The sequence below is a fragment of the Suricata suricatta genome, chromosome X (genome assembly GCF_006229205.1).
Source record: "Suricata suricatta isolate VVHF042 chromosome X, meerkat_22Aug2017_6uvM2_HiC, whole genome shotgun sequence".
NCBI lineage: Eukaryota > Metazoa > Chordata > Mammalia > Carnivora > Herpestidae > Suricata > Suricata suricatta.
In genome coordinates, this window is record NC_043717.1 from 37,072,331 (window position 1) to 37,098,391 (window position 26,061).

Below are 26,061 nucleotides of genomic sequence, written 5' to 3' on the forward strand. Positions count from 1 at the left end.
CATGAAGATGGCGCCAGGACGAAGGCCCTGCTGGGCAAGGTAAGGCAGGCAGCCGCGGGCCGGGGCGCGGACACCGTCTCCCCGGCCGGCGTCCCGCTCGCCCCGGGCCCCGCGGCCCGGCCGGCGTTCATTGTGGCCGCGAACGACGGCCGAGGGGCTTCCGGACAACTATTTCCTGCCTTCGCTCTCCCACCTCCCCGGCCCCCCCAACCTCAGCTACCCGGCTCGCAGCCTTGCGAAATCGCCCTCTCCGCTGGTGGCCGGAGGACCCGAGGCGGCGGCGCTTTGGGGCCGGGCTCCACCGGGGCGACCCGATCGCCTCTCGTTTTACAGCTCTTCGGAGGTAGCCCGGGGAGCCCCGGGGGTGCAGGGGCGGGGGAGCGCCAGTGTGTGCGCCCCCTCTATCTCCGACTTCCTGGCCTCCCGGGGTTTTTATTCTCTTGCTTCGGGCAGGCTGCTTGAGGCGTCTACTGTTCACCAGAGGTTTGGGGCTTTACTGCGTCCCTGCTCCCCCAGAAGGGGGAAGTTGCCTGTAGTTTGGGGCGAAGAGTTTGCATCGGGCTGTTGACATGCATCTCGATGGGTCTGTGTTCTACCTGAAGTTAGGTGACTTGTTTACTTTTGGGGGGCTTTCTGCCCTGGAAACCCCGCCGTTCTCGGTGAACATGTCTTCCACTCGGAGTCCCGTTTCCTGGGGGGCCTGGGCATGGGGGGGAGGCCAGGGGAGAATCGGGGTGCAGCTTCTGTTTATTTGTGTGCAAAGTTGTTGGCACTGTCATTTAGTTAAGTAATGGCTGCTCCTATCGGCCCAAGATGGCGGGACAGGGTGGGAGGAGAAAGTGAAGGGGGGGTTTGGGGGGGAGGGCGGAGAGGTAAACATGGAAATAAATAGCGATGAATAGGCCTCTCCTTCGGAGTGTGCAGCTCGAGGGTGTTCAATAAAAATTGTCCGGGATGATTTGCATACGGCCTTCTTGTAGCTTTCTCAGGCTCGGACGCAGCCTTCGTCAGCCTGGTAAACGCATATCAACCTGTAGCACATTTAGTTGCCCATCCGTAAGCTGTTGAACAAAGGCTGTCGGAGTCTCGATCTGTCTGCATCAGTTTGTCCCTCCTGACCGAAATAGGACTGGAACGATATGCGTGTGCTCTCTTAACGGACCCCGTGAAACTTGGGAGTGTGTGCGATAGGCGGTGTAGCCGTTAGACATTTTCTTTTCGAGCTGAAATCCCGTAGCTTTCAGTCTGACACCTAGCCTTATTGTTACAACTGGGAAGGAAGTTTGAAAAAGCCTAGCGTTTTATTCCTCAAGTTAGGTTTTTAAAGAAGATTTATTTCGTTGTTTTCCATTTCTGTATGTCGTTCGGTCTAGGGGTCCCTTAATTTCTTTTTATCTGCAATTAACTTCTGGTTTTGTTTCGAAGTAACTAAGTGGAAGGGGTTTCGACCACAAATGACGACCCGAAAGCTAAACAGAAATAATCCTTTTCAGTAAGCCTGGTGGCTTTGACTGATACAGAAAACTTGAATTGAACTTTGGCTGTGTAGATATTAATTGGTTTCGTTAAGATTATCATTGGAAAAACGAATAGCGACTAGCTCAAATGATTTAAGCATCAGTAATTAAAGCCTTAAATTTTTTTGTGTATTTAAAATATCTTGTTGAAAATAATTGACTGCTGTCAAAGTTGTCCTTCCGCAGGATTCAGTAAGATATTTAAATATATAGAGCATTATTTTATCGTGGAGTGATTATTGCCAGTCTCACTGGAGGTTGGTAAAATTGTTTGCAAAGATAACACATTTGGAAAAATTTGGCCGAATCTATTGCTTTTGGTTTACGGTAATGAAGAAATAAATGGAATCTGATGTTTTATGTGGGTAGTGTGTAAAATGCTAGTTGATGATTTCGTGTCCCAGAATGCTTGTATTTAGTAGATTCACAGTGGATTGGATTTCAGATCGTAATATCGAACCCTGCAGTAATTATACATTATTGTGTTTAAATTGTAAAGAATACAGCGTTTTCAAGTATTTTTTTTCTGAAAGCCTGCATTACTTTCTTGATGTTTGAATACAGTAACGTGCTGTATATGAGAAACTTGTGAAGTTTCATTCTGTTTTGGGGAAGAATTAAGGCTTCGTAAAGTACCGGATAGTCTACCAAATTACTGAGTATTTTGTTGAGCTGAAGAAAATTCTTTATTACTTTGTAACTCCATGCTTGTGAGGTCCTACCTATTTAGGGCAAGACTCATTAGTCTTAATGTTAAAATAAAACATTCCAGAGTGTATGCTTGCAACATCGTGCAGTTCTTGTGAGCCTGAACATACCAGCAAAATGTGTAATGTAAAGCTTGACATTATATAACCTCGCACCTTGTGTTTGAATTAAAGTCTGAATAGAATGAATGAGCTGGGGTCCTGCTATCGGAAGTATTGATTAATTCAGTTTCCCCCATTTTTGGAACAGTCCTGGGGAACAACAGCCCTGTGTGTGTGTGTGTGTGTGTGTGTGTGTGTGTGTGTGTGTTTGAGAATTCGTACTATCTGAAAGTCTCAGAAAGAAGAGTTGGCTTTTCTTTGTTGGTGTTCTGGCTACTTACCTAAGGGCAGGTAATGGAATTGAATAACTCCCAGGGTTCTCTTTTTAGCTGCTATTTTTCTCCTGCCACCCCTTCACCTGTGCCCCACCCCAGCAAATTTAGCCTGCACCTTGTATAACTTTTTTTTCATTCTGACAAATGTTAGCTATCATTACCTGTTCTCAATTTTTATTTCTAGATGTATTATTGGATCTTCTTTCAAGTTTTTAAATTCAAATTTGTAGGTTTAAAAAAGATAACTCTTGACTTAAAAAGCTTTGGTAAGTTTTAAAGATTTAATAAAAGCGTCTCCTACTTGCTACTAAACTTGTATGTTCCTTTTACAGGTGTGTGGATACTTTGTCCAAACTGCTGATTTCTCTTAGTCTCTGAATGTTTTTGTAAAACTCATTTATATTAGTGTCCTTAAAAGAATTTTTGTTTGTATGATTGCCATCTGATATACAATGCTTGGGGTTTTAGATTAAAAAATAATATAGTAATATGGGATATTATATTTGTAGTAGTATCTTTAAAATATCTTTAAAAGATTGTGAATAGCAAGTGGTTGCTTAATCAGAGTTCTTGAAATACAGCATGAGCTTGACCACTTTGTTCTGTAATGCTGACCATTAATCCTTTGGTAACATAATAATTCAGGATCCTTAAATTTTAATTACAGTTGAGTTACTGAAAAGTAATTAGAAATCAAACATTTTAACAGAAATTAATTGTGGTGATTTTTTTAGTACATTTTTGAAAATCTTTTGGGTTATCTTGTTCTAGTTGGATAAGGATTTGTGTTCAAGTATCATGTACAGTAGTAGAATAGCATAAATATAGAAAGAGTAAATACCGTACTATAAGACATATTTATAGTAATCTGATGTTAAAGCGCTGGGGAATCTTAACTGTGTCAGGGAACAACTGCTTAAGTACGTAGTTGTTCATTTTGAAGTATCTTTACATCATTTTTAAGTTTGTTCTAAGTATACTTTTATTGAAACTTCTTTTTCTGTAATTCTGTTAATCAGTAGAAAGATTACGTGGAATACCGAGAAGTTAATGGGTTGTTTACCCTGTAGAATATGCCCGGGGCACCTGGTGGCTCTGTCAGTTAAGCATCTGACTTTGGCTCAAGTCATGATCTCCTCCCTGTTGATGAGTTGGAGCCCTGCATCAGGCTCTCTGGCTCTGCTGTCACCGAAGAGCCTGCTTCCAATCTTGTCTCCCTCTCTTTCTCTCTCTCTGCCCTCCCCTGCTTGCATGTGCTCTCTCGCGCATGAGCACACACTCTCCCTCTCTCTCTCAAAAATAAACATTAAAAAAGTTGAAATGTATGTTTTATTTTTCCAAGGAGATAATTAGTATTAAAATAGGTTGCATTTTTAATTTTTGGGGTAATGGAAGTAGTTTAAAATCCATTACAGCATATATTTTCCTAAATTTGGTTGGCTTACATGTAGATGTAGGGGAAAATTATTAAGTCCGTTCTGGAGGTGGCTTATTTATACTATAATAAGTACAGGTTGATGATGTTTATAATCGTTCTATATTATGTGTTTTGTTCGCTGGCATTTAAAGGAATATATTCATTTCTAGTGCTAAGGAAGGTTTAGTGTTTGTGTCACAAAAGTAACCATAGAATGACGTCATGCCTTGTGTTTGAAACTTAGGTCTTTAACTTGATGTGTTTTTAAAAAGTATTTTCTAGTTTGGAAAGTTGTCTTGTAAATATAGTCATTGTTTGCCAGGTTGAAGTCTCATGCTGTTTCTATACATTTCCTAAAATTTTGCTACATCCCTAGTAATAACGGCTATAGTAAGAGATTACAGAGATGTTTGCATATCTGGGCAAAATAGGAGCTGCAGGAATATATAAAACAGGTACTTTCTAAGTTCTGGTCTTTTTCACTGCATAGCTCTTTCTGTAGAATCAATTATAAATTGAAATGACTAGGGAACATTTGACTGCCACCTCTAGATATTTCAGGTTGTTAAGAAAAACTGCCTGAGAGTTGAGTTTCTGTGACTTAGGTGGTAAAGTGGAGTGGTGAGACATGAATTTTAAACCAAAGTGAAGGTACACTGCTTGGCTAGCTACAGAGTAAAATACCTTATTTGGATTTGATTGTGTAACATTTAGTCTTTATTTGTTCAGTACCGGTATTGCAGATTTGTTAAGTTTATTTTTATGTTGAAACTCATCATGATGGTTTGAGCTCTTTGAACCTGATGTTAATGACTGATAAGAGTGTGCATTATTAACAATATTTTTAAAAATTTTTGAGACAGACAGAGCACCAGTGGAGGAGGGGCAGAGAGAGAGGGAGACACAGAATCTGAAACAGGCTCCAGGCTCTGAGCTGTCAGCACAGAACACGCCGCAGGGCTCGAACCCACGAGCCATGAGATCAGGACCTGAGCTGAAGTCAGGTGCTTAACTGACTGAGCCACCCAGCGCCCCTATTAACAATATTTTTGAAATGTGGTATCCAGAGAAATAGTTTATATTACAAAAACACCACCAGATTGTGTAATAATTGGAATGGTGTTTAGGTTATTTAGGGCCCCCATGTATTTATTTGTAGACTAGTTAATTAATGGAGTTTATTTAATGGATGCAAAATTGATAGTTTTATGTACCCATATTGTAGCTTTACATATAGTTGTATCAGTTTTGCATATTGTCGGCAGTACATTAGAGCAACACACGGACTCTCCATTAGGTGCAGGGAGTATTCTGTGCAGGGAGTATGAAGATAACAGATATTCCTTGCCTGCATTGAAAACTTTGAGCTCTCTAAGAGGAGTGAGATAAGTATCAGGATGACTAACATCAAAACATTAGTGGTGGAAGAGTAGTGTGAAGTGCCCTGAAAGTTTACAATGAAGGTCAATTTAACAAGGCAGATGGATTTTTTTTTGGGGGGGGGCACCCATAGAAGCATCCATTAGCAAGCAGGCACAAAAGCAGTCACAGGAACCTGCTTGGGAAGGTTGTGAAGTCCCAGCCCTTTGTCTTTGTAGGTAGTATAACAAGGACCTTTCTGGAAAGGTGCATTGGAGGCACAGGTAGCAATATATTGGCATCAGTGGGCATTATTCCTGAATTACCTCGTCAGCGGTGGAAGACAGGGTTGCATGGCCGTCGCAGACTACGTATGTATACACTGTGTAGGTATTGGAATCCTGGGTTTGTGGATTCTTGTTTGTGCAGAGGTGGAGGTGCCTTTTACATATTTCTAGCCAGGCCTCATTAACTCGACCATCATTCATTTCACTTGAAAACTTAACGTCTAAACCCTTGGTGTTCCCTAACACATTTCTGGGCTAACTGAAGTAAGGGTGGAGAAACATTGCCTTTGCAGGGTGCTGTCCTGGCCCATGTCCTCCTCATGTCTCATGTTTAGATGTAACTGTCCTTGAACTGGATATTCTTGATTTGGGAATTTAAAAAGTTAACAGCTGGGGCGCCTGGCTGGCTCAGTTGGTTTAGCATCCGGCTTCGGCTCAGGTCATGATCTCACGGTTCATGGGTTCGAGCCCCACGTCGGGCTCTGTGCAGTCATGAATGCTATCTCAGAGCCTGGAGCCTGCTTCGGATTCTGTGTCTCCCTCTCTCTCTGACACTCCCCTGCTCGTACTGTCTCTCTATGTCTCTCAAAATAAATAAAAAACATAAAAAAAAAATTTAAAAGTTAACAGCTTCCGGATTTTAGGTTATTAGAGTTAACTGATGGTTGCTGGATTAAAATTAACTAAAGCATCTGAGACCCACTATATCCTGATGTATTTCACTTAAAAAAATTAGTGAGACTTTCTGTTATGTGACATTCTGTCAGACATTTAAAACTAAATTATTTAGGGCACCTGGATGGCTCAGTTGGTTAAGTGTCCTGACTTCAGCTCAGGTCACAATCTCGCGGTTAGGCTCTGTGCTGGCAGGTCATAGCCTGGAGCCTGCTTTGGATTTTATGTCTTCCTCTCCCTTTCTCCCCCTCTCCTGCTCATGCTCTGTCTCTCTCTGTCTCTCAAAAATAAATAAACATTAAAGAAAAAAAGCAAAACTACATTATTTAGTTAAAATTTTACACTTGTGAGTTAAATGTTCACATTTGAGAGATACTGCAAAATGGTGTCTGGGCTAGTTTAATTTACAGACAGCCTATTCCATGTCTTCAGGTATGTTTCAACAAATTATACACTTTGAACACCAGACCCCAGAAAAGAGAAAAAAGACCCTGTGTGTTAGCTCCTCATGCCTGGGCAATTTTATGATCTGGACCTTTTTTCTGTGGATGTGCAGCGCTGGCGGTGGGCAGGCATTGACGGCTTCTGCAAAACAGTGCTTTCTTGGATCTCCTGTTTTCACTTCGTTTACTCTTGGGGAAGTTGTAAGTTGAGTTTCAAAGTTCTACCCTAGATTGGGCCTCAGTAGAATGGCTCTTATTAATAGGATGAGGATTGTTTCTTGATTGTGTTTTTTGGAGATGGTGTTTCTTGATTTTGATATTATCAAGGAATCTTGTAATTTTGTTTAGGAAAACATTTAAAATCACATTTTGGCTTTTAGAAGATGTTGAAAGGATAATCTGCTGTGTATTCTGCTCTCTCTCTGATCTCATTTTATAGTAATATTTACCTTTGTATGGGTTCTTGGGATCCTTGAATGAGTTTTCATGGCTCAATTTAAATTCTCTGACCAAATTTTGGAAGGATACTCAATAAGTAGTAAGTAAAGAAAGGTCATCTTGGAGTACAAAACCATTCTCGGGTGAGGAAGAGGGGAGATTTAAAATTTTATACTTTATAGATTTCTGTACTGCTTTTTTTTTAATTTTGATTTTTACTTTAGACATGTATTGCTTTACAAATAATACAGTAAGCATCCTGATGGTGAGTACACTAGAATTATATTTTGGTTGACTAAAAATGGATTTTATTTTGCTGTGTGTAGAGGTACCTCTAAAGGCCTTGTCAAGTTGAGATATTTCTGTGCTTGATGGGCCTTAAGTGGGGATAGGGATGATTGAAGTAGAGATGTGCCCTATTAGGTACTATTTCTTTGCCTTTTAGGTGGCTTTGGGGTGAGTCACCATGCAGTCTTCATTTTGGTCTTTAGCATCTGTTTCTTTGATGTTTTTCTTTTGGGCCCCCTTTGGCCCAGATTGATATTTGGGATCTAATTAAAATAATTATAACCTGGAAGCATGGGAGTAACGCCTTTAGATAGTTTTAGGGTTCTCAGCCAATTTTTGGGCTGTTTGTTTGCCACTTTCTCCTATAAACTTTTATTTGTTTTCTTTTACCCATTTCTTCTTTTGCTCTGTCTTTTCTCTACTTTCCTACATTGCTAAAACTGTTGTTCTATTAAAAAATATTCTTGTATTTTTTTTTTTGGTAGTTTCCTCTGTGGTAGTATTTTGTCTGTGTTAGACTAAATAAAAGCGGCTGCTGCTGAGTTTATTTTCAGGAAGATTGGACTTTGTTAAGAAATTTATATAAGGTCATCTAATTTATTTTAATTTAGAACAGTGGAAGAAACCCTTTTAGATAAAGGGTTGTTTTCAAACTATGGATCTATTGCATTATGTTCATTACATCCTTCTCTTTTTTTAAAAAAAATTTGTTAGGGAAAATTTCCAATACTTTCTTTTTCTTTAAATTTTTTTAATGTATATTTATTTTTAAGACTGTGCGAGTGTGAGCGGGGGAAGAGCAGAAAGTGGAGGAGACACAATCCGAAGCAGGCTCCAGGCTCTGAGCTGTTAGCACAGAGCCTGATGTGGGACTCGAACTCAAAAAGCATGAGATCATGACCTGAGCCAAAGTCAGATGCTTAACTGACTGAGCCACCCAGGCACCTCTCCAGTATTTTCAAAAGCAGAGAAAAGCAGCCAACCATCACCAAGCATTACCCACTTGAGCTATTTTTCTTCTTCTTCCTTTTAATGGTCATTTAATTTGAGAGAGAGTGCGTGAGAGAGGGTCAGAGAAAGAGCGAGAGAGAGAATCCCAAGCAAGCTCTGCACTGTTAGCGCAGAACTCAACACAGGGCTCGAACTCATGAACTGCCAGATCATGATCTGAGCCAAAATCAAGAGTCAGACACTCAACTGACTGAGCCACCCAGGTGCCCCCAGTTCCATTATTTTCAACTCTTAACCAGTCTTATTTCATCTGTATCTTGCCCCTCACTCCCATTATTTTGGAGGAACTCTCAGGCATTAATCACATGATTTAATCCAGAAATACATTGGTTTGTCTCTGAAATATAATTACAGTGCCCTTATTGTACATAAAAATAACTTTCTTAATAGCAAATATTTTGAGAGCCTTGGTTTTTTGGCATATGAATGAATTAGTTCCTTGGGAAGCTGGTAGGAAATAGATATTTAGCTGAATCTATGAGACTTTGTATTTTAATATCAAAGTGGCATTTTGTAAAAGAATGTTACACAATACAAGACAAAAGAGATAATTTTGTCTAAGAACTTTATGAATCTTAGTTGTGTCTGGATCATTTATTTTACGGGAAACTTTTTTTTAAGATAGTAATTACTGTTTTTATGCTATAATAGTTAAATTAGGTTATTGAATTTCAAGTATCAGACTGAGAACTAGGAAAGCTTCTGGTTTTGCTTGATTGACTATGAAACGTTTGCTGACCTGCTGTGGTGAGGGACTGTGCCAAGTCCTGGGGCAACAAGTAAGGCCTGGCTTCTGCCCCTGCAGTCTTTGGAGAAAGATGGACAGACTGAATGATCATGTGTTGTAGTGAGTGTAATAATCAAGGTATATGCAAAGTGCTACGAGCTCTGAAACGATGGAGCCAATAAAACATTAAATTTTTTTGATTATGGGAGAAGCACTGGGTGTTATATGGAAACCAATTTGACGATAAACTATTATAAAAATTTTTTTTTTGATTATGGATAGCTTAAACTATCCACACAATTCCCAGCATTTTGGAGCAGTTGATTTTGACTATTGAGGTAAGTAGGTGAGAGAAACTGCATGAAGATGGAATATTTGGTCTTGGTTACCAAACATGAATAGAAGTTTAGCAAGAGGAAGGAAAGGGCAGAGAGTTGGAAGTCTGAAGTTAATTGGTGTTTGAGGAATTGTGAATAGTCTCGTGTGGGTAGAGGGTGTCTTAAGTGGGATTAGGAGGAGGTAACTGAACATATGAAGGCCCATGTCACTATAAGCCATAGGATGTTTTGGGAGGTCCTCGAATTCACCTCTCTAAACAGGGGGAATTGACATTACTAGAAGTAGATTTTATGGGAATATTACTGGCTACAGTGAGAAGGATAAAGTGGAAGGGAAAGGAACCTAGTTGTTAAGTATTGATGATTAGATAGCAATGCATGGATTTTACAGTAGAATTTTGGTTCTGCCACGTAGATGTGGGTTACTTGGACAAATTATTTCATCTTTCAGAGGCTCAGGTTTCTCATCTGTAAAATGGAAGTGGTAATATATTTCTGGCAGGGTGTTGCATTTTGTGATAGGGGAAAAAAAGGTATGCAAAGTACCTGGCATTGGGCCCCACATAGAAGGTGCTCAGTACAAGATATATGTTACCATCTTGGGAAAGACAGTTTAAGTTTAAACTAAGGCTGTAGTTTAGGAATGCGAGGGGAGATAGAGGCAGATTTGGGATCTCTGGAAGAGAATGCTAACACCTCATTATTTTCTGTGTCCACATCTCAGGCTCCTTTGTGAAGAAACTCTGTTCCTACATCATCTTTACTCACTCAGCTTCCAACTTGCGCGTTAATGTTAACTTGACTACCACTTGATTATTTGGGCATCTTGATGGTACCTTAAACTGAATATATACAAACTGAATTTATCATTGTCTTTGATGTTTCTTATCTTAATCAGTGGCACTTAACAATTATCCTTGCTAGAAACTTTGGAGTGGTTCTTGACCCTCCCCCCTTTTATTTTAATGTTTGTCTATTTGATAGAGCAGGGGAGGGGCAGGGAGAGAATCCCAAGCATGCTGGCACTGTCAGTGGCTCCATCCCAGGAACCATTGAGGTCCTGACCTGGGTCAAGATCAAGAGTCAGACAGTTAACCGACTGACTGAGCCACCCAGGCGCCTTTGACTCCTTTTTCTTAGCCTATAAAATCCTAATAGTCCTCCTATCTTGTTATTTCTACATCTTAAATTTCAAATGTTTTTTCTCTCCATTCTTACTGCCTGCCATTCTTCTTCTTCTTCTTCTTTTTTTTTTTTTTTTTTGACAGCTAGAGTATGTGCAGGTTGGGTGAGCAGGGGAGGGACAGAGGGAGAGGGAGAGAGAGAATCCCAAGCAGGTTCCATGCCCAGTGTGAGCCCCACTGCAGCTAGATTTAGCTGTCTTGGGATCTTGACCTGAGCCTAGTCAAGAGTTGGACAGTCAACGGACTGAGCCACCCAGGCGCCCCCTCACTGCCAATATTCTAATTGCAGCCACGATCCTATCTGACTTTTGAAATAACTTCCTAATAGTGTTTTTGGATATGTATACTTGAGTATAGTGCAAAATTGAAAAGTTTAATGAAGGGTGTTAATAGTGAAAAGAAAGTCTCCATGCCACATCATCTCCTAGTTATTTTGTTCCTGTTATCAGGTAGCCACTGATAAAAGGGTTATTGGGTAACTTCATATTTTAATACATACAAGCATATTGTGTTGTGTGTTTCCCCCCCCCACACAAATGAGATCATACTGTATATAAATTGTTAAATAATTTTACTGTTTGCTATATGAAAATGTTAATAGTTTTTATGTTGAATTGTCTTGGGTTTGGAAGTTCTCATTTAAATAGGAAGATGTTGGTGAGGGGATTGATTTGGGTTATTTTTAAGTTATTTTGATTTTGAGGTTCTGTTACTCATTTTATACCTGATACCGAGGATAGAAATTCTTCAACGTGTCAAGGTCTTAATTGGAAGTATGTTCACATGTGTTTTCTTTCTTTCTGTTTTTCTTTTCTTTTTTTTCTTTTTTTTTTTTTTTTAGTTTTAGAGAAAGTGTGAGTGGGGGAGAGGGAGTGAGGAGAGGGGCAGAGGGAGAGAGGAGAGGGAGAATCTTCAGCAGGCTCCACGTTTAGCTTGGAGCCCGACATGGGGCTCAATCCCACAACTCTGGGATCATGATCTGAGCTGAAACCAAGAGTCCCAACACTCACCCACTTAACCACCCAGGTGCCCCTCAATTGGGTTTCCTTAAGATTGCAGTTGTTTAATTTTATATGCTGTGACCTGTCAATTGGAATAATTGGCAAATTCTGGCTTCATATTTTGGTTTTCATTGGTGTGATTATCAGGTTCTGTGATTACTAACTTAATTTCACTCTCTGAATGTTTATGGAAGTAGCCGTAGTTTATATTAATAATTTTGATTTGTGGGAGTCATTCACTTTCTTGGTTTATTCTTGTTTTTATTATAGAAAAGGAAAAAGAGGTAAACTTGAATTCTTTATTAGTTGGAAACAGTACAGGGCTTAGTGTGTTAATTTATTTCATAGTAGAATATTTCTATTTTCATGCTAGAGTGACTGGTGGTAGAGATAGAACAGTAGTACTTTATTTCTTGGCGGCCCTTAACCCTTTTAAGGTTAGTGTTAGCTGCATGCATTTTGTATATGATTTCAGGGAGTGTATGGATCTCTTTGAAGCCCAACTGTGGCCTCCGTTATTTTCAGTTAGTGCAGTTTACTTATTTTTGGGCAGAGGTGTTAATAATGGCACTATGTTGGGGAAAAAGAAAAGCTTTAAAACCATTGGGTTGTTTAGGCTTAGACGGCATGGATTTTACCATATAGTTTTGTGGTATTCTGTAACTACTTCACATATTCTCTCAAATTCTTCTCTACTGATTATTGTAAGGGTACTAGGGGAAGAGAATGTGGACAGATCCTAGGCAACTTAACTGCTCTAACTGGAAAAATAGCTGTATGCACGTGCCCTGTTAACAGTAAGTAGGGTTTAGTATTGTTTCTTGAGCCTAGGTGCTCAAAATGCTGGTGTGATTGGGAAGGCTGTGTGATATACTGGGAAGAACAATGGATTAGGAAACTGAAGACCTGAGTTGTAGGGTCTGCTGCCTGCTTTAGTCAAGTTGCTTAATTCTTATGGTCCCCAGTTTTACCGTCTCTTAAAGATGAAGGACTGAGAATTACAAATTTTCAGTGACTAGCACCAGAATTCTAGGTGACCATTCATTCGAGTTTTTAAGCTTGACCCAGTTTTTTAAGATTTTGACCCAGAAGGAGGGCACAATGGAACTTTGTTCTAGATGGTAATTTTCTTTGATTTCAGCCTCAGGCCTTCAATATCAGAAACCAAAAGAATGCAGGCACATAATGCTACTGAGAGTTTTATGTTTTTGTTAATCTAGTGTGATTAACCATTCAGTTAGTCTTAGATTGATTTGAAAGTTGGTCTTATTTATTAATGGTTGATGTTTTGACTTTTCCAAACTGCTTCTTTCTTATAGTTGGGGCTATTAATTTTTTAGGTCAGATCTGAGGTTTCTGATTCTAGAAGATGGGTATAATCACTGCATCTGTTTGCTAGGAATTCATATAACAGGGCTAAATGAATTCTCATGTGAGTTGGTAAGAAATGTCACATTGACTAAATATGTACTGTGAGTTATAGGACATTTGGGTGTTAGATGAATAAGGCCCCTTGATTTTCCTGAGTAGTAAGAATCACTTGGCATTAGTGGGGCACTTTTGTGACCTATTGAATGTAAACTTTATTGTTTGATTTTGCTGTGTACGTGTGATTATATTTTCATTATTAGCCCATCAGTTAAAAAGGTAGATTTTGAGTTTCGTTTCTTTTCTTTCCTTTTTTCTTTCTTTCTTTCTCTTTCTTTCTCTCTCTCTTTGTTTATTCAATTTGAGAGAGAGAGAGTGAGTTGGGGAGGGGCAGAGAGAGAGGGAGAGAATCCTGACTCGGTCTGGGCAGCGCGGATCTCATAAATTGCGAGATCATGACCTGAGCTGAAGTCAAGAGTCAGATGCGTGACTGAGCCACGCAGGCAGCCCTAGATTTGGAGTTTCTTAAGAGGAAACTTTTTTTTTTAACAGTCCTTCAGAGATGGTAAATGGATAAAATGAAGTTGGCCTTCTATCGTTGGAGTTATTTAGGTTTGCTCATTGATACTACTTAGCGAGCTTTTTGTAGACAACATTCAGACATCAAAGGATAACTTTTACTGTTATTTGTAAAGATTACCCAACCCTTAAATAGTCATGGTTCTATGAAAAGAGGTAACTGGGTCCTAAATAATCTGAGGGAGAGCTGGAATCCTTCCTAATCTGATGGATTCTTTTGGTTCTTGCTTTGTCTTGTTGGATTTTGTTCTCTTTACTCACAGAAGTAGACATCACTTGACATATTGGATATTATGAATATATTTTTGTAAATGGAGATTATTTCCTATTAGCTTTAAAAAATTTTGACTTTATTTTTAGATAATTATAGATTCTCATGAAATTGTAAGAAATAATAGATCTAGTATACTCCTTACCCAGTTTCTCTCAGTGGTAGCATCTTGCAAAAGTGCAGTACAATAGCACAACCAGAATATTGACATTGATATAATCAAGATATAGAACTGGTACATAACCACAAGTATCTGTCTCATTGCTATTTTACAGCCACACTCTCCCCCACCCCCATTCCAAACCCCTGGCAACTAGTAACCTGGTCTTCATTTCTAGCATTTTGTCATTTGAAGAATGTTATATAAATGGGATCTTACAGTATGTATCCTTTTGAGATTGCCTTTTTTCACTCAGTAGAATTCCCTGGAGATTAATCCAAGTTGTACGTATCAATAGTTTCTTCTTTTTATTGCTGAGTAGTATTCCATGGTATTAATGTTACTATATTTTCTTTAACCATTTACCTATGGAGGGCATCTGAGTTATTTCTAGTTTTTGGCTATTGCAAATAAAGCTGCTGTCAACATTTGTGTACAGGTGTTTTTGTGAACATAAGTTTTCTCTGAGATAAGTGCCTGAGAGTGCAATAGCTGATGGTTGTATGTTTAGTTTTATAAAAAATTGCCAAACTGTTTAAACTGTTTTCCAGAGCAGCTCTGCCATTTTATATTCCCATCAGCAGTTCCCAACAATGTTCCAGTTTCATTGTATCCTTGCCAGCATTTCGTGTTACTGCTGTTTATTTTTATCAGTCTGATAGGTGTGTAGTAATAGCTCATTGTGGTTTAGGGGCACCTGGATGGCTCAGTCGGTTAAGTGTCCAACTTCTGCTCAGGTCATGATCTTGCGATTTGTGGGTTCGAGCGCCGCATCGGGTTCTGTGCTGACAGCTCAGAGCTTCAGATTCTGTCTCCCTCTTTCTCTCTCCCTCCTCTGCTCACACTCCTGTCTCTCCTTCAAAAATAAGTAAATATTAAAAAAGAATTTTAAACTAGTTCATTGTGGTTTAAATTTGCATTTCCCTCATGGCTAATGATGTTTAACATCCATTATGTTCTTATTTTCCATATGTATAGCCTCTGGTGAAATTTCCATGTTCTTTGAATTATTGATTTGAGACTTTTTTTCCGCTGGTACAAAAATTTAATGCTATATATAAATTTACCTTTCCACACTATGTTAGCTGTGGCCCACAGTCTTGTATATTGTATTTTCTTTTTTTTTTTTTCAAGTTTATGTATTTATTTTGAGAGAGAGCGCACGAGGTAGGAGTAGAGAGAGAGGGAGAGCGAGAATCCCAAGCAGGCTCTGTATTGTCAGCGCAGAGCCTGATGGAGGGCTTGAACCCACGAACTGCGAGATCATGATCTGAGCCAAAATCAAGACTAGGGCACTTAACCAATCGAGTGACCCAGACACCCCTCTTATATGTTGTATTTTCATTTTTATTCAGTTCTGTGCATTTTTTTTCCTGAGCTTTCCTCTTTGATCCATGGAATATTTGCTAGCGTGTTGTTCAGTTTTTAAGTATTTGGAGATTTTCCTGTTTTCATTCTGTTACTAATTTTTAGCCTGATTCCACTATGATTAGGGAATTTACTCTGTATAACTTCCATTGTTTTATATTTGTTGACATCTGTTTTATGTCCCACTATATGGTCTATCTTGGTATGTGTTTCATGGGTGCTTGAAAAGAATGTATATGCTGTTGTTGGATGATGAAATGTTGTATGGATGACAGATTCTGTGGGTTGATTGTATTGTTCAGTGCTTCTATATCCTTGCTTATTTTTATATCTAGCAGCTCTATCAATTGCTTAGAGTGTGGTGTTGGCAAATCTCTACCTATAATTGTGGCTTTGTCTATATTCCTTTTATCTTTATCAGTTTTTGCTTTTTGTACTTTGAGGCTCTGTCATTTGATGTGTACACATTTAAGATTGTCATGTCTTCTGGTGGGTTGATACCTTTATCATTATATAATATATCTCTTACTAAAATTACTGATGATTTTATTTGCTCTGAGGTCCACTTTATTTTATTTTATTTAAAAATTTTTTTTTAATGTTTTATTTATTTTTGATACAGAAAGAGACAAGAGCATGAGAGGGGGAGGGACAGAGAGAGAAGGAGACACAGAACCGGAAGCAGGCTCCAGGCTCTGAGCTAGCTGTCAGCACAGAGCCGGATGTGGGGCTCGAACCCACGAATGTGAGATCTGACCTGAGCTGAAGTCGGAGGGTTAACCGAATGAGCCACCCAGGCGCCCCACTCTGAGGTCCACTTTATTTGATCATAATTAGCCACCCTTGCTTTTTGTTTTTTAAATGACTGTTTATTCAGTATGACTTTTTCCATACTTTTACTATCATTGTATTTAAAGTGATTTTTTTTTTTTTTTGGACAGCATGTCATTAGATTATTTAAAATATGTATTCTTCCCATCTTTTTTTTTAATTGGTGTATTTATACTACAGTTAAGGTAATTACCAATACATTAGGGCTTAAGTCTGCTGTTTTATTATTTTTTTATTCACTCTGTTTCTCATTTCTTCTTTCTTTTTTATTGGTTATCTGGATATATTTTTGGGTTCCATATTGATTTGTAGCATTTTTAGGTATGTTTCTTTGTATAGGTTTCTTGGTTGCTCTAGGTATTACACTATTCATATGTAAATTATTACTGTCTTCTGTACGGGTACATATGTTTTTACTGCTTTGAGTGTAGTGTGGAAATTTTACTTTTGTTAGAACCTTTTACCCTTTCTACTTTAAAGTATAATTTTCTTTATATAACATTGAACACCACATCAGATGGTGTGATAAATTTTGCTTCAACCAGCGAACATGATTTATGAAACTGAAGTGTAGCGTAATAGTCTCTTATACTTACCCCTAATTTTACCTATTCCAGTGTTCTTTTTTCTTTCTGAAGTCCCAGCCTTCTTTTGCTTTTATTTCCTTTCAGTTTAGAGAATGTTTTAAGTCATTCTTTCAGGGCAAGTTTGCAAGGATCAAATTCTCTTAGCTTTTCTGAGATTGTCTTTATTTCCCTTCATCCCTGAGGGATTTTTTAGCTGTAGTCAGAATTCACAGTGTATAGTTAATTTCTTTCAGTATGTGAAAAATGTTGGGCTATTTCCTTATGTTCTCTCTGGTTTCAGATGAGAAATTTGCTTTCATTTGAATGTTCCCATATAAGTAATGTATCATTTTTTTCCCCCTCTGCTTTTAATAATTTTTTTTTTCTTTAGGTTACAGAAGTTTAATGTATTTTGGTGTGGGTGTCTTTAGTTTTATTTTATTTGGGGTTCATGTGGTCTTTTCTACCTGTGGGTTAATGTGTTTTACCAAATTTTGGAAATTTTCAGCCATTGTATCTTTAAATACTTTTTCAGTCCCAGTCCCACTCTCCTGGGAATTTGATAAGAATCTTAACTCTTGTTTTTGCCCCATAGGTACCTGAAGCTCTGTTAGTTTCTTTTCATTCTGTTTTCTTTCTTGTTTAGGTTCGCTAGATTCTGTTGACCTGTTCAATGTCTCTGTTGTCTGATTTCCATTCTACTGTTGAGCCCATCCAGAGAGTTACCTTGGTTGTTAGTTTTTTAGTTTTATAATTTCCACTTGGTTCTTTTAAAATAAATTTTCTTTCCTGAGATTTCCCATTTTTTTCATTTGTTTGAAGAGCAGTTGTAATTGCTCATTAAAGTAATTTATGTTGAGTGGTTAAATCTGCGATAATTCATTCAAAATGTGAATCATCTCAGTGTTGTGTCTGTTGATTGTTCTCATTCAAGTTACAGTTTTCTGGCGTTTGGTATGGCGTGTGACTTTCAGTTGTGCCCTGGACATTTGGAGTATTACATTATAAGAATTCTGGGTCCTTTTTAACAGTAGGCAGTCTCCTGTTGAGGCATAGTGCAAGGGCTGTGGTGGGTGTGTCTGTTCAGCTTCTTACTGGGCCCTACAGACAACCATTCTGGCAACAATAGAACACTGAGTCATGCTGTCTTGGTTCAGACTGATGGGGGATGTAAGTTCAGTTTCCTCCTTAATCCTCACTGACATCTTCCTGGCAAAAGGTGGGCACAGTTTACACCACTTTATGGCCTCTGTGGGAGGTGTAAGATCAGCTACCTGATGGGATGGAGGTGCTTCTCCAGCAAGAGAGAAGTGGAGGGCTGACTCTCCACTTTGATGCTGCAGGGTGGAGCAGAAGCTTTCTATTTTGTACCACTTCCCTTGAAATGATGCCAGGTAGGCGGTGGTGGGCGCCCATCTCCCTCTGGGCACCACTGGCTCCAGAGAATGGGTGAAGTGTATTGTCGGTTGCTCTGTCTTGCTTCCTTCAGCCTCACTTCTGGGTAGGTAAGGAGGTTCAGCTCTCCACTCACCGCTGGTGACACCAGGGATGGGAAAGTGGAATGCTGACTGGCTCCAACTCACACCACATTGTTCAGTCTTGTTGATGCCAGCTGCGTCTGCATGTTCAGCTCCACGCTGGTTCCTGCTGACACTGGGCGTGCGTGCGTGCATGCGTGTGTGTGTGTGTGTGTGTGTGTGTGTGTGTGTGTGTGGTGAAGTGTAGTGATGGCTAATCCTGTCTCAGATAGCTTTGTTAAGTCTCTTTGGTGCCGTCTGGTGGAAGTGGCCCAGCTTGCCCTTGGTTGTTGGATGTGGAATATCAGCTCCTCTTTTAGCCTTGCCATTAACCCAGCTGGGATATTGGAGTCCATCCTCCCCCTCCCCCTCTGCTTGGCCTGAAAGATCATCTTCCTGCTCTGCTTCGTCAATACTACTATCCTGGCAGGTGAACTTGAGCACCCCTGTGTGCGGGACAGAAGATCAACTAACTGCCTGTTTTGTCCTGCCAGGGCTATTTGGATTGATCCAGCCTCCTCCCTGCTGTGGCTGAGAGGAAGGGGGTACAGAAGAATAAGCTGCATGCTACACCCTGAAACTGCAGGGTTCACATACATGCATGTGTGTGCGCATCTTCTCTTGGGCTTTGGCTAGAATATGGTGGGCTTTACTGAAAAGGTTTCTGTTGGTAAGCTACCCTTTTCTCAGTCTTTTGGCTAGGAGGAAAAGGCTTAGAACTTTTTTTCTTTATGATTGTGGTATTGGGTGGGGGCTTCTGAAGCAACACCTAGGCCCAGAAATGCTTTGTCATTTCTAAAGTCTTGGTGTGTCTAGGAAGTCTGCTGCCTTTTTCCCACCTACTAGACACTTCTTATGCTTGTTTGTTTTGTTATGTCTAGGATTTTGTGATTCTGAGAGAGCTTGGGAGAAATGAAGCTATTCCATTTTGGTAGAACTGGAGTTGGCTTTTTTTTAATTCCTAAAAAATTGAAGTATAGTTGACATACAGCATTACATTAGTTTCAGGTGTACAACAGTAGTGATTTGACAACTCTATACCTTATGCTAAACTTGCAAGTGTAGCTACAGTCTGTCACCATACAGCGCTATTAGAATACCATTGGCTCTATTCCCTGTGCTGTTCCTTTCATCTCTGTGACCTCTAACTCATTCTATAACTAGGAGCCTGTACCTCTCACTCCTCTTCACTCCTTTTCCCTGACTTCTCCACACCCCTTCTCTTTGGCAACCACCAGTTTGTACTCTAAATTCTTCCACTAACTTCTTTTTTTTAATTTTTTTTTTATTTTTTATTTTTGAGAGACAGAGGCAGCACGAGCAGAGGAGGGTCAGAGAGAGAGGGAGACACAGAATCAGAAGCAGGCTCCAGGCTCTGAGCTAGCTGTCAGCACAGAGCCCAATGTGGGGCTCAAACCCACGAACCGTGAGATCATGACCTGAGCCGAATCCTGATGCCGGACGCTTAACCGACTGAGCCACCCAGGCGCCCCTTCCACTAACTTTTATAGTATAGTTGACCCTTGAACCACAGTGGGGCAGGGGTTAGGGATGCTGACCCCCTGTGCAGTCAAAAATCATGTAACTTTTGACTCCCCCAAAATGTAACTATGAATAGCCTACTGTTGACTGGAAGCCTTACTGATAAAGTTAGCACTTACTTTGTATGTTACATGTATTATGTACTATATTCTTCCAAAATGTTAAAATCATAAGGAAGAGAAAATACATTTACAGGACTGTGCTGTATTTTTCTTTCTTTCTTTTTTTTATAATAGTTTGTCAAATTGGTTTCCTTATAACACCCAGTGCTTCTCCCCACAAGTGCCCCCCACCATGACCATCACCCCCCAAAAAATTTTTTTTTAAGTAGGCTTCATGCCCGGAGTGGAGCCTAGCATAGAGCTTGAACTCACTGACCCTGAGATCAAGAGTCAGCTACTTAACTGACTGAGCCACCCAGGTGCCCCCTTATGTATGTGTAGACACACACGCACACACACACACACTCCCCTTTTATATTTATGTGGGTAGCTACCTTTACTGGTATTCTTTATTTTTTCTTGTGGATTTGAGTTATTATCTAGTGTTCTTTCATTTCATTGTGAATAATTGTCTTTTGCATTACTTGCAGTGCAAATCTACTGACACATTTAAGTTTTGCTAGTAACAAATTGAGTTTTTGTTTACCTGGTAATATTTTAATTTCTCCTTAATATTTAAGGAAAGTTTTGCTAGATAGAAACTTCTTGATCTACCATCTTTTCCTTTCTGCACTTTTAACATGTCATTGCATTGCGTTCTCGCCTCCGTGGTGTCTGATGAAGAAATCAAGTATTAATCTTATTGAGGATTATACTTATAGTACATGAGGAGTCACTTGTTTCTTGTTGGCTTCTAAAATTCTCTTTGTTTTTCCTTTTGATGGTTTGACTATAATGCCTCTCAGTGTGTATCTGTTTGAGTTCAATTTGTTTGGAGTTCATTGAACTTTTTGGATGGGAGATTAATTTTTTATTACTATTATTAAATTTGGAAAGTTATCATCCATTACTTTTTTAAATGTTCTTTCTTTTTCTCAGCTTTCCTTCTGTGACTTTGATTGATATGTATGTTTTGGTGTACTTCATAACATCCCACAGATCTCTGAGGTTCTGCTAATTTTTGTTCATTTTTCTTTTCTGTTCTTTGATTTGATGATCTCTACTGATCTATCCTTTAGTTCACTGACTCTTTATGCCTGCTCAAATATGCTGTTGAGCTCCTTTAGTGAATTTTCCAGTGAAAGTTTTTGAATTTTCTCTAGTGAATTCAGTTATTGTGCTTTCTATTTGCTTGCTCCTGTATCTGTGTAATTTCTCTGTTCATTGATAGATTGTCCTTATACTTTGCTAAGTCTTTTAGTCTTGACTCCTCTTAGTGTTTTGAACATATTTATAATAGTTAACTTAAAGTCTTGTCTAGTAAGTCTATCAACTCAGCTTGCTCTGGGACAATTTCCATTGATTGCTTTCTGTTCTGTGGGTGAACCACACTTTTTTCTTTGCATGTCTCAGAATTTTCGTTGAAAACTGGACATTTTAATATAATGTAGCAACTCCAGAAAGCAGAACATCCCCCCCCCCCCCGCATTTGTTTTAGTTACTGTTCGTTGTAGTATTGTTTTCTTATAGTGACTTTTCTGAACTACTTTTCTTCTGTGTTGCCACTAAAATCCATCCTTGTTTATCTTAAGTGTTTAGCTAACTGGTAGACAAAGATTTCCTTAACTGTTTGGAACCAGTAAGTGTCCTAGTCTTTGTTAAGGGTGCTCCGTGTGTAGGCAGTTGACGGCTCTGCCACAGCTTTAGCTTTTGTGATTGCTCAAAGCCTCATGGTTAGAGAGACCCTAGGGACTTCTCAGCTTTCTCCTGGGTATGTGCATAGCCTGTGTTTGCATTTGGTCTTGATTTTCAGGTTTTTCATATTCCTTGGAGCTTTTCAAAGGTGTTAGAACATCTCATTCCCCCACTTTTTCTCTTAAGGTTTTGGTTATTTATTGTATGCCTCAAATGTTATCCACTGCTTTAGCAAGCTGCAAAGTTAAACAGTTTCCTGGAATTGTTTCTGACAGATGCCTCTGGAATAAAGGTTTTTTTGTGTGTGTGCGCGCGCGCTTTTTTTTGTTTTTTGTTTTTGTTTTCACTGGTTAAGATCCAAATCTGCCCAATAGCCTTGCAAGTGGGGGTCTTCCAGGGAACCATCAGGCAGAACAAAACATTACAAATTTTCTGGGGACGAGACTGTGAAGGAGCTTTAGCCTCTTCTGCTGGCTTTGCAGGCTGCTGGTTTTACTGTAAATCCATTTTGTTAATTTTCAAGTCTTCTGTGGAGCTGCAGAGGCAGGGACTAGAGCAGGCTAAAAAGCCACAAAGATTGGGGCACCTGGTGGCTTAGTTGGTTAAGCATCCGACTCTCAATCTTGGCTCATGATCACATGGTTTATGAAATGGAGCATTGCGTGTCCAGCTCTGTGCTGATAGAGCAGAGCCTGCTTGGGATTCTCGCTCTCCCTCTCTCTGCCCTTCCCCTGCTTGTGCACTCGCGCTCTCTCTCAAAATAAATCAACATTAAAAAAAAAGCCACAAAGGTTTATGTTTTTACCATGATTCAGCCATTTTTTTTTTTAAGCAGACCCTTTGCAGATTATTGAATGCGTTTGGTTAGATTCTGGAGTTATTAAAAAGTTGATTACGACAATATTTGCCAATTTTCTCGTTGGAGAAGAATTGTTGGGGTCCTTCCTCCACCATTTTCACTGATGTCATTGTGTGTTCTTTTAAAAAATTTTAAAGGTAAAATAAATTATGATTTCATGCAGATGTTTCAGTTCATATTCAGAGCTACAGTGACTTGGCATCTGAATCTGTCTTTTCTCTTATGCTAAAAATTTTGGTTTTCAAGAATAGTAGCATAATTACTCTATTGCTTTATTATGTACTACATTCGCTAATGGTGTTAGAATAATACCAACACTGTCGAACTACGTGGTTACTCGCTGTAGCATGAGACTGGTTTGTAGTTCGTTTTGTCCTTAGGAAATATTTCACTGGGAATGTTTGGTCAAATTACTGTGTTTTATTTTATTTGTTTATTTAAAAATTTTTTAATGTTCTTTATTTTTGAGAGACAGAGACAGAGAGTGCGAGCAGGGGAGGGTCAGAGAGAGAGGGAGACACAGAATCAGAAGCAGGCTCCAGGCTCTGAGCTAGCTGTCAGCACAGAGCCCGACGCGGAGCTCAAACCCACGAACCGTGAGATCATGACCTGAGCCGAATCCCGAAGCCGGACGCTTAACGGACTGAGCCAACCAGGTGCCCCAAATTACTTACTGTGTTTTAAAATTCTTTGAAACGATTACCCTTTGTCTGGTTATATTATCAACTGGCTACACAGTAAGGTTTATTTCATTTTGCTTTTGGCTTTTTAGGGATTGCTTTTTTACCTTGTAATTTTTTAAATAATGTAACATTTAAAATATTTACATGGGTGTAAAATATTTGCACTTTTCCAAAAGTAAATCTACCATCATATTCCTTTCTTGACCATTTTTTATATTTCTAAGTTAGTAATTTTTTTTTAGAAGTATATATTTTTTTAAATTTTAGAGCAAGTGTGTGTGCACATATGCATTACCTGCGGAGAGGGGTAGGGGGAGAGAATATTAAGCTGGCTCCACACTCCCTGTGGAGACTCCGACCCTGGGATCATGACATGAGCCAAAACCAAGAGGTGGATGCTCAACTGACTGAGCCATCCAGGCACCCCATAACGTTTTATTTTAAGAATTAGAGAGATGTACATACATGCATGCGCGCATCTATACCTCTCCTGTGGTTATAGTTTTTTTTTTTTTTTTTATGCCTTTTGCTTTGCTTGACTATTCCAGCAGTCTAACACTTCTACATTTTGGTTTGTTCAGAGAATCATTCTCTGTACTCTCCGCAATGATAGCTTGCTACTCAAAAACCTCTGATTTCTTCCCATTCCCATTAGAGTGACATCTGATGCCCCTCACCATTTCGGCTCCATAAAAACTTAACCTTCTTCGCCATACTTCTCCCCAGCTTTTCTTTATCTCATTTTTATTTCACGACTTTCTTCAAATAGCTTTCCTTTCCCTTATCCTGTAGAGGTAGAACCAATTGCTCTTTGTGCTCTCAGAACTGTTTTTCTTTTTAAAATTTAATCCATCCTATTTTGTTAGTGACAGCTTTACTGATACATAATTTGCATAATGTGTGGAGTTCTAGTATACCTTTAAATAAGAGAATGCTTCCATTTCCCCAAAGCATCCCCTTTTTATTCCTTTAGCTCTTTCTTCAGTATTTATCAGCACATTTTATGCTGTCAATTCTGCTATTTCTTGATTTTTTTCAATTTTAGATTTTCCCACGGTGGAAGATAACCTCCCACCTACCTGCTCCATTTGTTCCCATGTTTCTCTTCTCGTCTTTGGTGTTTTCGGATTAAGTCAATGTTTAGATTATGAAGACTATATAAACAAGCACTCTTCACCATAACTTTTCATGTACAGAGGGTTTTTTTTTTCTTTTAAAAAGGAGTTAATTTGCTTTTTGTTGTTTTAGTTTTCTGTGTCTCATGTATGTAGCCCAAATATGGTCAAACACATCAGGTGGTATACCAGTCTGTGCTCCCTTCCCCCACCCCCTTTTTAAGACTTAATCTTCTTCAAAGATTGCAGTGGCTGTGTGGGCCACAAAGCCTTGTTGGACAGCTGGCATTCTGAGACTTCTGTCACCTTCAGCCTAGGGCTGCAAGAAGCATAAGCCTAGTAGCCAGTGCTTTTGCTAGCCAGAATGGGCAAGTGGACCTTGTGGCCATCCCTCACCCTGATCTGTGCTTGGTGTTGCTGTTTCTCTTCAGCATCTCTAGAGTTAAATATTTGGTCTTTTGTTGTTAGGGGGAAAGGACAGTTCCCTAGCAGCCTGGTCTAGAGGAACAGATTTCGGGTCTTTACAACCCTTTCCACCATTTCTTAGCCCTTTCTAGGATTCTGCTGCTTTGAATATATTTTTCTGACTTGTTATCTGAAACACTAAGACCCTTGGCATTTCATTTGCCTTTGTCTTTTAGAATTTTATGGAGCTGATTGTCTACTCTTAATCTTTTTCTGGTCTGGTTCTCTTTCTCTGTAACAAACCACCCCCAAACCACTGTCTTACTGGGTTCACAAGATGTGTGTGTCAGGAATTTGCAAAAGCACCTGTGCACATATAAGCTCATGGAGCTTTGCTCTACATGTTTGGGGCCTCTGCTGTGATGACCCATGGCAGAGGGGGCTCCAACAGCTGGGGCTGCAGGTTCTGCTTCTAAGATGGCTTCTTCATCAAATGTGTGACACCTTGGCAGGGATGGCTAGCAGGCTGGACTTACCTGTAGCCGTCACCTCAAGGGCCTACATGTGTCCTTTCCAGGATGGTTGCTTTAGGGTAGTTGGACTTCTTACATGGCAGCTCAGAGATCCAAGAGTTAGTGTTTAAGAGGATCAGGTAAAAGCTGCATGGCCTTTTATGGCCGTTACTCAGAAGTCACGTGGTGCTATTTCTGCCATAATCTGTTGGTCAAAACAGTCAGGAGCCCCAACCAGAATCTAGGGGGAGGGGACCGAAACTCCATCTCTTGATGGGAGTGGGAGTGTCACACTGCCAAAAAGCATGTGAGATGGAGGATAATGGTCAGTGTTGTCAGAAAGTACAATCTACTATACTTCTGCTTTTTCTTTTTTAATGTTTGTTTATTTTTGGGAAGGGGGAGGGATGGGGGAGAGAGAGAGAGAGAAAGAGAGAATTCCAAGCAGCTTCTGCACTGTCAACACAGAGCCCAACGTGGGCCTCCATCTCACAAATGTGACATCATGACTTGAGCCAAAATCAAGAGTCAGATACTTAACTGACTGAGCCACCCAGATGCCCTGTTTCTGTTTGTTTTTAAGGGTGGCTGTCTTTAATTCCTTTACTCTTATTTCAGAGATGTTGGGAGGGACCAGAGATAAACTTAGCTGTTCAAAGTGTCTTAACTAGAAGTCCTTTGCTTAATTTTTGCTTTTTAGTAAACTTTGTTTCATTGAAG

General features: G+C 39.6%; 1 protein-coding gene across 7 annotated transcripts in view; it reads left to right on the forward strand.

Moving 5' to 3' along the window:
• KDM6A (lysine demethylase 6A) overlaps nt 1-26,061 on the forward strand; it is a 206,489-nt gene that overhangs the window by 694 nt on the left and 179,734 nt on the right. For all 7 annotated transcript variants that reach the window (XM_029930769.1, XM_029930770.1, XM_029930774.1 and 4 more), the window contains exon 2: nt 1-39. This exon is cut by the window's left edge and continues 13 nt beyond it. In XM_029930769.1, coding sequence (XP_029786629.1) covers nt 1-39 — 39 coding nt within the window. The remainder of the gene's footprint in view (nt 40-26,061) is intronic.